General features: G+C 40.2%; 1 protein-coding gene across 2 annotated transcripts in view; it reads right to left on the bottom strand.

The window, feature by feature from the left end:
• SLC26A5 (solute carrier family 26 member 5) overlaps positions 1–13293 on the bottom strand; it is a 29289-nt gene extending 15996 nt beyond the window's left edge. For both annotated transcript variants that reach the window (XM_063098970.1, XM_063098971.1), the window contains exons 1-6: positions 13142–13293; positions 12515–12654; positions 5716–5826; positions 4424–4590; positions 3691–3855; positions 1772–1924 (exon numbers count right to left, since the gene is read on the bottom strand). In XM_063098970.1, coding sequence (XP_062955040.1) covers positions 1772–1924; positions 3691–3855; positions 4424–4590; positions 5716–5826; positions 12515–12654; positions 13142–13293 — 888 coding nt within the window. The remainder of the gene's footprint in view (positions 1–1771; positions 1925–3690; positions 3856–4423; positions 4591–5715; positions 5827–12514; positions 12655–13141) is intronic.
• Between the last annotated feature and the right edge of the window lie 324 nt (positions 13294–13617).

Raw genomic sequence — 13617 nt, 5'->3', positions numbered from 1 at the left:
CCTCACAGTGGTGACTGCTGCAGGAAACCAATAATAAGGCAAGCTTATTAACAGAAACAGAAGCCTGAGAGACCAAGTGTGTAGGTGTTTCTGCCCCCTTTGATGAAATGGCCCGTTTCTGTTGGTAGCAATTATGTTTGTCCCCTTAATTGCATTTTTTTGTGCATCTCAAACTGGAAGAGTGCCTAGAAATTCAAATCCACAGGATAACTATGGCTCCAGTTGCTGGAGTATCAATTTTATGCAGTGGTAGATAATAAGTCATTGTTTTCCTATCAGCACAAACAGATGTATTATAAAATAGAATGCAAAACTCAAAAAAAAGTTCTCATAATAAAATAAATAAATTTTATGCTTAAAGGGAGTCGTAAAAACTCTGTCCTCAAACTTTCCAGTGTGGCTTCTCTCACATTTGCTCCAAGGAACATTAGATAAGAAGTTTAAAAAACACTGGTTTAAGATATTACTGAAAAGCTGTAATTACAAGAACAGAATTCTGGAGATCCATTACCCTGGGAAACATGAAGGAATCTTTAAAGGGAATCTGAGAAATAATTAGGGCTCGCCTGTCTTCTTTCCCATGAGGAGGGTCTGGGAACCTCCTCTCGCTGTTCCCCAAGTGGAAACAGGAACTCTGTGCCCAGCCCCAGTGAGAGAAGAGGTTTTGAAACTGCTACAGAGAGTTTCTTCTGCCTGTTATCAGGTACTGGTTGGGTGTAGACAAGACCAAGGCAAGGAAAGGGATAGAAGCTACACCAGCCAGTCGTTTTCATAGCTGAAACTTATTGCTAAATGTTCAGACACCCAGACTTTTTAATTTCTTATCCTTGTGCCTCCTAAACTATGCACAAAGGAGCTCTGGGGTGCCAAATGGAACTCACCAGGACACTTTGTATATTATATCTCCAGGGAAACAGTGACATCTGTCGGACACTGTGCAAACTTCTAATTGGAGGTAGTTCACAATTTGAGTATCAGCTCACACTACGTTCCTTTCAAAAATGCCATATCTTTGCAAAGCTGCATGTTCAGTGGTTGCTGTGATTAAAAAGCAGGAACCATGCAAAAATCCATGTGGAGGGGAAATAAGGGTAGCAGTGTCCAATCTGATCCCAAGGTTTGAGGATTTGTGCAGTGCCCTCCAGGAGCACACATCCCATGAATAAATCATTGTACTCACTTAAGAACATAATAAAATATTTTTTATTCAAATTTTTATGCATATGTTTACAAATAGCTACTACGTTGTTAGTCATAAATGTGTCTTAAGGTGTTTGGACCTAACTACTTAATAAATGGAACTGTGAACTGTGAGGTATTTCTTTTGGCCTAGGAGTGCCAAGAACAGAGACAGTTCGGGAACCTTTATTTTTTGCTCTTTTAAAAATGGAAAAGGCTTTATTATTATTTTTTCAGGTTATTAAAGTAATATGCGTTCATTACAAAATAATTACGCAATAACAATTTTGAGGAAAACAAATCCATCATAAATAATCCTATCGCTTAGAAATAATTAATGTTAAAATTTTCATGTATTATCTTCACTTACATTTAAAAAATCTATGTTTACACTTTAATGCTTTTTCTTTTTACTTTCTGTCAGTAAATTTGTAAAAGTTCCCTTTGACAAATTCTAACCTTCTTTTGGCAGAACTGATAAAAGAATATCCTCTAACTCCCTGATCCTCTTTCATCCACTTCAAAATCCTTTACAGAAATCAATGTATGCAATCTCAGAAGTTGAACAGGTCATGGCCTTGTGTTGACTTACCGCAAAGAACTCTAAAGGAATGGGTGCCGGCAATTTCTCTTTAAATCTCTCATTAAACTCCTTGCCACCCAACAGCAAACCAAAAACCATCAGCCCGACGCCTAGGGAACACACGTTGAGGTTTTTAACATTCTGCAACACAGCAACTGTACTCTGTAACACAGTGAACACTGGATCAAGAAATAGCCCCTGAATAGGCAGAGACACTCTAGTGCACTAATTCAGACCAGCCATCCCATTACTGGACATTTCTAGTTAAAAGTTCTCAGGCTGAAATCTCTCTTTGTAGCTTCCACCAACTAGGAAACATTTTTACCCAGTCATACAGCTTTATAGTTGTAATCCTTTTTCAACAATCTTATAGTGTTTGATACACTGATATTTCAATATAGTATTAAAAAATTCAGAAAATTAACCCTGAAGCTGAGTCCTTAGGAAAGAATTAAGGGTTGATAACAGCAAAATACTCCAAAGTAGATACACAGAAAAGCTTTTAGGAGCTTGAAGAGGGAGAAATCATTGTTAGCAGATGAAAGAGAAATCAGGTGAACTTTGAAGGCAAGAGAGTGCTGAAGTTTGGAAAGGAGCCTAGGAGAGTTAGAGAAGAAAGCCACTTAACTACATCCTAAGGTTACAGTCTGGGCACCCCAAACAGTCAGTTCTCATCTGAAACCCAATAAAGAAGTCTTCCCACTGAGCCCAGGCCACATGTCCTTTCCTATCAATGCCTACGGCATACTCAGGTGCACTTGCAGTTTCTTTGTGACAAGACATTTTGAGAAGTCTCAGAGTAAGAAGTATGATACCAGCTATTATGAAAAACTAAGAATTTACTTAGGAAATGCTCCTACAGTCTGATTTCATTCTAATCAATCAAGGACTCAATTTAAGTGTCAGTTCATCAAAGTGACTTTCCTAGTCCCCTGATCTAAAGAGGACTATTCCCTATTCAACTTTCAGGGCATCCTGTACCTCTTCTTCATAGCACTTAACACAATTTGTAATTAATTACATATTTATGCGATTAATAGTTTGCTAATTGTCTTCCCACTGGACTATAAGCTGCAAAGGGCAAAGGCTCTATCTGCTCGGCTCAGTGCTGTACCTCAGTGCCTAAATACCTACAAAGGTTTAGACCTTTCTTTCTAAAGATAGCTTTAGCAGCATCTCAAAAGTTGTGATATGTAATACTTCCACCGTCAATTGGTTCTAATTATTTAATTTCTTTTTATCCATGGGTCATTTATAAATGTTTTTTGGTTTCTGAATGTTTGGTTTTTTAAAAAAAGCTGTATTTAATTATTGATTTATAATTATATTGCACTGTGTGAAAAAATGTTGAATTTTTAGAATTTGTGATCAGTTTCACATTAGTTTCAACATGATCACTTATTACCATGTTCCCTATGTACATGCAAATAATTTATATTTTCCTGAGTTGGGTATAGGGTCTATACATATTTTATTAGATTAAACTGGTAATTGTGTGAGTTAAATCTTTTATAGCCTTACATATTAGTTTTTGCCTGCTTGAGCTAGCAGTTTTTGAGAGATGTTTTCCCACTATGCCTTTAAGTTATTTATTAGTTTCCAAAAAAAAAACAAAAAAACCAACAAACATAATTTGATCTCAAGAAAAAGCTCTCTCGTCACCCAATTAGGGTAATGGTGCAGTCACCAAATAAAGACCTAAAAAAAATTCCTTGTGATGGAGGCAGAATCACATATTAATAAAATAGGATTTTAAAATTTAATCCTTCTTGTAGCACTCTTCTCAGAAGGCCTTAGAATAACTGCATCTTTTCCCTTTTATGTAAATTCTTAGAAAAAAAGAAAAATAAGCCTTGAAGGTAAAAGAAAAAGAGAAGAAAAGGGGAAAAATAAAGAAGGAAAAACAAGTCTGGAAGTTGCTTACTTACATACACCACCGAAAAGATCCCACTGTACCGCTTTGTTTTAACCCCAAACAGGTACTTTAACATGGAGGTGAAGACATGCACAGCTGCTGCGGTGGTAAACCCACGGACTAGAGGCTCTGTGAGATATATGGCCACGAACCCAAACCTACAGACACCTAGGCAAAACTATTTTTTTAATGACAAAGAAACAAATAAATCACATGATAAGTCAGGAAGTTATGACCAACAGAAAACATAAAATTTCTTTCTGGGCCACTTTCTAACACTACAGACTTGTACGTGCAGCAGTTAAGTAACTAACAAATCAATCACTGGTTATACAGAAAACCATAGAAGGTCTGGAGTGGCGTGGAGCCCTACACAGCACTGGCCATCCTTGTGCCCCCTCGTCCCACGGAACTGGGGGCACGCTTAGTCATTTGGACTAAGCGATGGAACACTGGCTGTTCCTCCAAGAAGACTGGGGATGTCCTCTTCCCAGTACTAACCAATCCTGCTGTCTCAAGCTTGTCCTGCTTTTGGGATCTCTAAAGGACCCAATGGAAGCTTGCTTGTCACTCCTAGTTATAAGCAAGGCATGCATTGGGACTGGTGCTCCTGACTGTTATGAACCCTGAGCTCTGGAGCTTGCTGGCTGACCCTGCCCACCATGTGGTAAGACCAGCCAAGAGTGCTAAATAGATATTTACTAGATGAACGAATGAGAGTCCATTTCCCCACCTCTGAGCCTTACCTGAATAATTCCTGAGAGTAAGGTCACAGACATGGCGACTTTCACTCTCAAGGCATCTCTGGCTTCCGTACCATTTGTTGCGTTTACTCCTCCTGGAATGACTATATCATCTGGTACTAATCGAACAGCCACACCACCAATCATCAGGCTAATAACAGCAAAAGGACCTGAAATAATGAAGTACAGATGATCCTTGTTTGGGGGTTCAAAGAAACTATCCTCAGTGTATCTGATGTGGTTGCTGCCAGTATGCCAAGAGACGCAGGCGAGGCCCACAAGTCATCCCTGAAAGAAGACTGCCCTGCCCTCTTCCAGTGTCCTGCCCCTGGTGTGTGAGCAGCTTGCGTGTGTCCATACTGTATTCTCCAAAAGTGACCACAACCATGTCTTCCATCCCACATACTCTCCTTGACATATTCCCATCAGGAGGTGGAGTATAATTCCTCTCTCCAATCTGGGTAGGCTTGTGACTTGCTAGTAACCAAAAGAATGCAGTGGAAGGGGCACTGTGTGACTTCTGAAGCTAGGTAATAAAAGGTCCTGCAGCTTCCAACTGAGAGCTCTAATACTTGTGCTGGAGCCCTGAGTCCATGTGTAAGACAGCTCCAGCAAGGCCCCATGGGGAATTCCTGGGACCACGTGGGAAGAGGGAGGGAGGGAAAGAAAGAGAGAGGGAGGAAGATTTGCACAGATGAGTCCTTCCCAAATCCTCACCCACCAGGAACTGTGAGACATAATACAATGAGTGTTGTTTTATGTTGTTAAATTTTGGGGGTGTTTGCTACCCAGCAACAGGTATCTGAAACATCATGTGTGTGTTTGCCTCACGCAACACCAACACTATTATGAAATCCATGTGCATCTGATATACTAAAGTGAAAATATTACAATTCAGAACCTAAAATATGATGAAAATGAAATACGTGCACAGTAATTGGGAACTTGAAGTGCTATTGTTAAAATAAATAGAAAAACCAGAGGCAAGCAAATTATATTACGAAATAATGCATTTATCTCATTTCACAGATTTCAACAATTGCTTTATTACACAAGAAAATTGTCTTTTTTAATTATCCCAAGATTATAAGAAAGCTATTAGTTTTAGGAATGTTGGGAGCAGTCTATTTTTTTTAAAGCACCTATTGTGTATGCAGTAACAGATATTATTATCAGCACCACAGATATTATTATTAAGCAGATGTTTTAATAACAACCATGCAATGTTTTTGGTACACTGTAAAGCTTGGAAATGCAAAAGGAAAGGTACTGGAATATCAAGTATAAGCTTTTACCTATGGATATGTGTCTGGAGGTTCCGAGAAAACAATACATGATAACGGGATAAAATGAAGAGTACAGGCCAAACACCGGAGGCACAGCTGCCAGCATTGCAAAGGCCAAACCTGTGGGATCAAGAACCAAACAGAAGTGGGGAGATCGTTAGAAAACAGAGGGGTTATATGTATTTTTCTCTTGGTTGTTTGTATCTGATGGACAAGTGAAGCCATCTGTAATTTAAGCTGATGTACCTTCCACTCCACTCCTGCATATAATCCTGCATTTTTGCTCACAGAGTCTAGGCTGAGACAGTTTTTCATGACATCTTTTTTGCCAGTGGGAGTATTTTTTTTCTGCTTTATTCTTTCACAAATTAGGTAAGAGCAGAAACGGGTGCAGCTGTAATCTGGTGTTGACACATAAATGCTGGCTGTTAGTCTCTAATGAGGTGTTTTTGTGGGTTCCCTGGAGACCCCTTTGCAATAAGGAACTCCCACTGTACCATACCCTGGTCTATGAAATGCCTCCTCCACCTGACTCTTAGATTTCTCCCTCTGCCCCTTATCAAAAGGCACGGTGTTCCAGTTCTTTCTGTTGACATACATGTGTCCTGTAAGCAGACTTCCTGGTTACCGTACACGGTGCCCAGTTATCCTGTGGGAAAGTCTGGCACTTTATACCCCTAAACTTTGGAAGTGCAGGTCACACCCTCAGGAGGACTGTCTTGATTCTGCAGTCCTAGGCAGTTCACTTTTTTTTTTTTAATAGACTTTATTTTTCAGAGCAGTTTTAGGTTACAGCAAAATGGAGAGGAAGGTACAGAGATTTCCCACATACCCTCTGCCCCCTCACACGCATAGCTTCCCCTGTTATCAACACCCCCCACCAGAGTGGTGCATTGGTTACAACTGATAAACTACATTGACACATCACTATTACCCCAAATCCACAGTTTACATTAGGGTTCACTCTTGGTGTTGTGCATTCTACGGGTCTGGACAAATGTATGATGACACGTTTCCACCATTACATTATAACACAGAGCAGTTTCACTGCCCTAAAAATTCTCTGTGCTCCACCTACTCTTCCTTTCCTTCTCGCTAACACCTGGCAGCATCTCTGATCTTTTTACTGCCTCCATAGTTTGGCCTTTTCCAGAATATCATGTAGTTGGGATCATAGAGTATGTAACTATTTCAGCACCACACTCTGCCAAGTGAACTAACTGGCCAGCCTATGTACGTATTGGCTTCTCTCACTTAGTAATATGCACTTCAGTTTCCTCCGTGTCTTTTCATGGCTTGATAGCACATTTCTTTTTAGCGTTGAAGAATATTCCACTGTCTGGATGTACCACAGTTTATTTATCCATTCACCTACTGAAGGACGTCTTGGTTGCTTCCAAGGTTTGGCAATTATGGATAAAGCTGCTATAAACATCCATGTGAAGGTTCTCTTGAGGGTTTTTACAAATAGACTATTTTTTGGAGCAGTTAGACTCTCTTCATGCAAGAATTAGGCAGCAGTCTCCACAAATTCCAGGGGCCACTGTCCAGTTCTGAGTAGCCCTCTTGCAGTCCTCTCCTTTTGACTTTAGGTGGAGGAAAAATCACAGGGCTTTATCTCCAGAAAATTCTCATTTCAAATCTTATATCAGTCTCCTTGTCCCCTCATATATTTTGTTGAAGTGATGCACTAAAGAGAGAGCTTGGGTGTCGTAACTTGCAGTTTCGCGTAGATGGTCTGGCATCCCTCTTCAGAAAGTGTAGGCAGTGAACACCCTTTGTTCTCAGTTTTGGGGGCTCAGCCAAATTTCTGGGACAACTAGGAAAGTCAAGGCACTGTTATGTTGTGCACAACAAAACTTCAGCCAAAGAAGAGTTGGGAAAGCATTCTATTTCGTATGTAACAACATAATCACTCAAATTTTGTCTTTTGTAAAAAATAAATTTCATTTCTAGCAAAGGAATGCATGTATACAGTTTTTAAAGCCAAGTAGCACTCAGAGGCTCTCAGGAGAAGCCAGCATCTTCCGCTTCTCTCTGCTCCCTCCAGGTTCCGCTCTTCAGAGGCAGTCACTTCCAACTCTTTTAGCTGTTCTTGTGCTATTTTTCTCCATTTTCCTAAGTCAGCAGTTCTCAATGAAGAGTGATTTTGCTCCCCCCAGGGGACATTTGGTAAAGTCTGGAGACATTTTTGATGATCATGATGGGGAGGAAGTGGGAGGACTGGGAGGGGGTGCTACTGGCACGTAGGGGATAGAGGCCAGGGATGCTGGCTAAACATCCCCCAGTGCACAGGACAGTCCCCAACGCCAACAATGTAAATGGAGTGGGGTTGAGGAATCTACTTCTAAATAATACATTTGCATTGTTATTTCTTAATTTATCAATTTGAGATATTAACTGTTAACTTTCTATTATACCTCTTCAGCTTCTCATTAGTTAAATCATAATTATGTGACTTTTATCTTTTCCTCTCTAGAAGTTTTGGGATCTTCTATTTATCCCTGGTATTTTGATATTTTACTATGGTATGCCTTGTTTTATTTTTCATTTATTCTGCTGGGTACTTAATGATTCCTCCGAGTCTGAAAAACTCATGTATTTCAGTTCTGGGAATTATTCTTTGGTAATTTCTTCCTTTCTGTTTACTCTCTTTCAGGAAGTCCTTCTAGGTGTATGATGGAACACCAGGATTGATCCTCTGGGGTTCTTACCTTTTCTCTCTTATTATCTATTCACTTATCTTTTTCTTCTACTTCCAGGAGATTTACTCTATTTTATCTTCCAACCCTTCAATTGAATATTTTATTCCAGCTATAATATTTTTAATCCTTTTTAAAAAATCAGTTATGAATATTCATGAGATATGAAGCTGATCGTCACCCCTTGGGCCCAAGATTCATGCTGGCAGCAAACCCATTACCACAAGTAGCATCTGTACCCCGTGCCCCCCACCCAATTAGCCCCAACCTCCCTCCCCCTCCCCCTTTCCCACCGCTCCACTTTGTAGCCCAAAGAAACTTCTCTCCCTCTGCAAGTCCAGCTCACCACTGTGGTCTTTCTTTCCTTCCTTCTTTCTCTCTTAGCTTCCACATATGAGTGAGCACATGTGGTATTTATCCCTCTGTGCTTTGCTTATTTTACTCAACATACGTTTCTCCAGGTTCATCCATGTTGTTGCAAATGGGAGAATTTCAATCTTTTTTATGGCTGAGTAGTTGAATGCTCTTTTTAAAAATAGCATCCTGTTCTTGTTTCATGCGTTCAATGTGTTTTTATATTTCTTTAAGGATATAATAGTTTTACATTTTTTTATTTTGCCCTCTTCATTATTTCTGTTTCTGATGAGTTCCTTCCTTCTGTGTGTCTTCCTTGAAGCTTGCTGGGCATTGGCTCACTTTGTTTACTGACGGGCCTCATTGCAGGGCAATTGGGTGGCCAGCCGGCACTTTCACTGGGCTCCAGTTGTTACTGTAGTCTTTTCTCTGAGGTCAGTTTGCTGCCCGCCTTGGGCGCTGAATCTTTCTGTGGGCACTTTGGAGTGAGCAGGGTGAGGGAAAAGCCTTTGTCAGCTCCCAGTTCAATGTGCAGACTTTTATTTAAACCTCCTGCCATCTCTCAGTATTTTCACCCTACCATCTGCTGCATGGTGTATGTGTGGGGACCTGAGTGTCTATGTGCTACCTGTTACACAGACTTTCAACCAATTCCCTTACTTTTAGCTCTCTGTCTGACTCCCGGCTTTGGCAATACTTGGGGTCTCCAATTTCCCAGTGTACAGTAGTGTAGGAACCTAAATTTCAGTTTTCTCTGCTATACGTCAGTTGTCACTTGTCTATCTGCTTATGATCTTTTTTCCCCTGCTCCACTGTGTCTCTTCTATCACTGTCTTTGTCCTTCTGAGTTTATACCATTTTCTCCTCCTTTACTGCCATGTTTAAAGGGATTTTAAGTGAATTAGACATAAAATCATTTATTCAACCTGCCATGCTTAACAAAAAATCTTTTCAGTAATTTAAATCATCAATCACAAGAAATTTGTTTATATTCTTTTAGATCTCTACCTTTGCTATATTTTGTTTTTCATATTTATCTATCTTCATTGCTTTATTATGGGCAGAATAATACCTTTTCAATACAAATTTGATTGTGAGATGATCTATGCCTCTCAGCAGCATTTGACTTACTGGATCATTCCCCGTTTTGAAATAATCTCTTCCTTTCTGTAATTCTGATTTCCCTTCTTTCTGATAATGCCTCTTTCCAGATACTTCTTTTCCATGTCTTCTGCTGGTTCCTCCTCCTCTGTTTGGCCTTTGGTGTTGGACAGAGCCTGACCTTGGCTCCCTTCTCTTTTCACTCCACATTTTCTCTACAGGTGGCCTTGTCTATTGCCATGGTTTAAATGCTATCTATATGCCAAAGATTCCCAAATTTATATCTGTAGCCACACCTCTCTTTTGAGCCCACCACATATTAAATATAAACATGAAATATTTACTTATGTACTACACACACATCTTTTTTTTTGGCAGCTGGCATATGGGGATCCGAACCCTTGATGTTGGTGTTACCAGCACCACACTCTCCCAAGTGAACTAACTGGCCAGCCTACTCATGAGCATCTTAAATTTAACATGTTCAAAGTTACTCTTCAATTCCATTCCTGCAATCTTTATTATGTCTGCAGTTGGCAACTCCATCCCTCAGGTGTTTGAAACAGAAACCTGGGAGTGAGTCTTTTTTTTTTTTTTTTTTAATTTTATTTTGTCGATATACATTGTGGCTGATTATTGCTCCCCATCGCCAAAACCTCCCTCCCTTCTCCCTTCCCCTTCCCCCGCAACAATGTCCTTTCTGTTTGCTTGTCGTATCAACTTCAAGTAATTGTGGTTGTTATATCTTCTCCCCCCCCCCGGTTTTGTGTGTGTGTGTGAATTTATATATTAATTTTTAGCTTCCACCAATAAGTGAGAACATGTGGTATTTCTCTTTCTGTGCCTGACTTGTTTCACTTAATATAATTCTCTCAAGGTCCATCTATGTTGTTGCAAATGGCAGTATTTCATTCGTTTTTATGGCTGAGTAGTATTCCATTGTGTAGATGTACCACATTTTCCGTATCCACTCATCTGATGATGGGCATTTGGGCTGGTTCCAACTCTTGGCTATTGTAAAGAGTGCTGCGATGAACACTGGGGAACAGGTATACCTTCGACTTGATGATTTCCATTCCTCTGGGTATATTCCCAACAGTGGGATAGCTGGGTCGTATGGTAGATCTATCTGCAATTGTTTGAGGAACCTCCATACCATTTTCCATAGGGGAGTGAGTCTTAACCATCCCTCTTCCTCACTGTCCCCACATCCAGCTTATCATCCCAGCAACCTTAAAGTTATTCTTGATACACCCTCCTCTGTCATTTGGCATAAATTAATCCAACAGCGTTGCTGATCTTACCTACAAAATATAGCATATGCCTTTCTAATTCTTTCCATTTTTACAGCCACCACCCTAGTTTAAAATGGAAAAAGGTCAATTGGTTGAAAATATATTTGTGGAATGATATGAAAACACAACTAGGCAAAAATCCTGAGGATTTCTCTGAGCATGAGTTTACATGGTTCACTGTGGTCATTTCCTGCAGCTTTGCCAGTGTGACGTGACTTGGTTTAGCTTCTGTTTCCCATTTCAGATACTGAGCCTTTATTTGCTCCTTACTTCCTTACCCTTGACTCTGCCCTTTTTCTATTCTTAGGGTGATGATGACAAAATAATTGTGAGAAACTTCTAAACCTGGTTTAAGATTTTGTTTAATAGATTGAATAGATTTTATAGATTTAATCAGTCACTTGGAAAATTAAAAACTCAGTTGGTTGATCATTAGGGAAAGTGATCTTTAGACAAATTAATTTAGGGGAAACTGGCTGGGAGGAAATACATTCTTGGTTATCTGACCTAGAGCTGTCCAAGCTGTCATCACCTTTGCCTACACTGAGCCCCTGTCACCTCTAACCTGTTTCCCCACATCCATTCTGATGCCCCTCCCACCAACCAAAGCCATTCCCCACGCAGTCTCAGTGACTTCTTACAGAGAAAATCCAAACGAAAAGCATGCTGACAGCTCTCCATTGCACTCACAATGAAATCCAAAGGTGGCCCAGGAGGCTCTGCACACCTGCCTCTGCCTGCCTCGCCAGCCACACCTGGCTCTTCTGCCCAGCGCCTCCACACGTGCTGTTCCTCCTCCTGCCTGAGATGCACTTGCTCTCATCCTATACCTGCACAGGTCTCAGCACAATCTAACTTCCTCAGAGAGGTTTTTGTGACTTCCCTACTTAAATTACTTCCCCTATGATTATCTCCCAGCACCCTGTCTTTTCCCTCACAGTGTTCCTCATCATTTGTAACTAAAAATTTACATGGGCTTTTATTGCTCCATGTCTTGCTCCCTGATTGGATGGCGAGTTTTCTCCATAAGGAGAGGGAGGGCCAAACAGGTGCTTAATCAATATGTATTGTTTAGATCAATTAATTAATATTTTCTTAAGTTTTTATGTTATATATAAAATCCCAGAGCTGGAATACTGACTGCAAAACAGTATTGCCATTTTCTACTATTAATATCCCTGGGAATTTTTAAGGGTTAAATATTTCTATAGAATTCCTTTAGACATTCCTTTGGAATGATCTGATAAAAACTATCAATTTGCAATCATGATGAGCTAAACAGAAACAAAAAGAGGCCATTGTCTGAGGATATGGTAATGAGGGAAACAAAATAAGAAAGAAGGATATTGTACTAACCTTGAGGCAGCTGAAGCACCCCTGTGCTTATGCCTGAGACCAGGTCACCCAACACATACTCCTTGAACTTGTATGCAGGCAGCCACTTAGTTATGGGTAGGAACATATAGATGATATTTCTTATTTTTTTAGGAGTACATCTGGAAGGACAAAGAAAGATAAAGTTATACATGAGGAACATCTCTGTAGAGTTCGCACCAACACACTTTCCCTTCCTCCTATCCAGGAGCCATAAGGAAAAATTCACAATTGGTGATTCAGGATATGGCTAATGAAGGTAGCTGTTGGGGTGGAGAAAAGACAGAGTGGCTGGAACATTCCTGAGAAACAAGGGAAGAGGTGGATATTTTGAAGGTGGGTGAAGAATTAGAAGTAGGTTGTTTCTGTGAACCTTTACATGCATGAAAGGCATAGTTGGAATTCAGCAAACACGGTGAAATACACAATGAAGCATGTCCCCAGTCAAATATCTCACAGTGACTGCCCATGCAGACGGCTCTGCAAATCACGAGTGCTCGCCACCCATTTCGTCTCCACCTCACCCAACAGATTTTCTGTACACGTTTGACCTTGCTTCTCTCACAATGGGATGACACAGTAAAGGAAAGAAGCTAAAACACAACATACGTGAAGGCCTGTTTCAGCTTATCTACAATGGAATCCGGAACCTTGTCCTTCTGGTGCAGTCTCTCCTGGAGGACCGGATGACTAAAGATACGCCTTTCCACATAGTACCTCTGGGTTGCTGCAAGGATTTCATTTTCTTCAGCATGATCCATAGTACTCTGAAATTATTCATCAACAGCAGGAGACGAGCATTTCCTGAGTGTCACTAAGGGAGAAAATAAAAACTCCATTTTATATGCCAAAATCCTACTGTTGACTGTTCCTAAGCATCTCTTCTTTGTGGTACTCTAAGTTCTTCTGAGGCCTTCTTTGGACACACCATAGCACCTAACACACTGTTCTATATAGAGGAGGTACTAATAAAAGAAATGAAATCAAAATTAATAAAAAAAATGTGACTTACTCCCTCCAAGGGCAATAGTGGGTAATGTATATATTTTTTAACAAAAGCTCACATTAATTCATTGGCTAAATAC

This window comes from Cynocephalus volans, chromosome 6 (assembly GCF_027409185.1).
Source record: "Cynocephalus volans isolate mCynVol1 chromosome 6, mCynVol1.pri, whole genome shotgun sequence".
NCBI lineage: Eukaryota > Metazoa > Chordata > Mammalia > Dermoptera > Cynocephalidae > Cynocephalus > Cynocephalus volans.
Note: the sequence above shows the minus strand (reverse complement) of the source record. Positions and strands in the feature narration are given on the sequence as shown.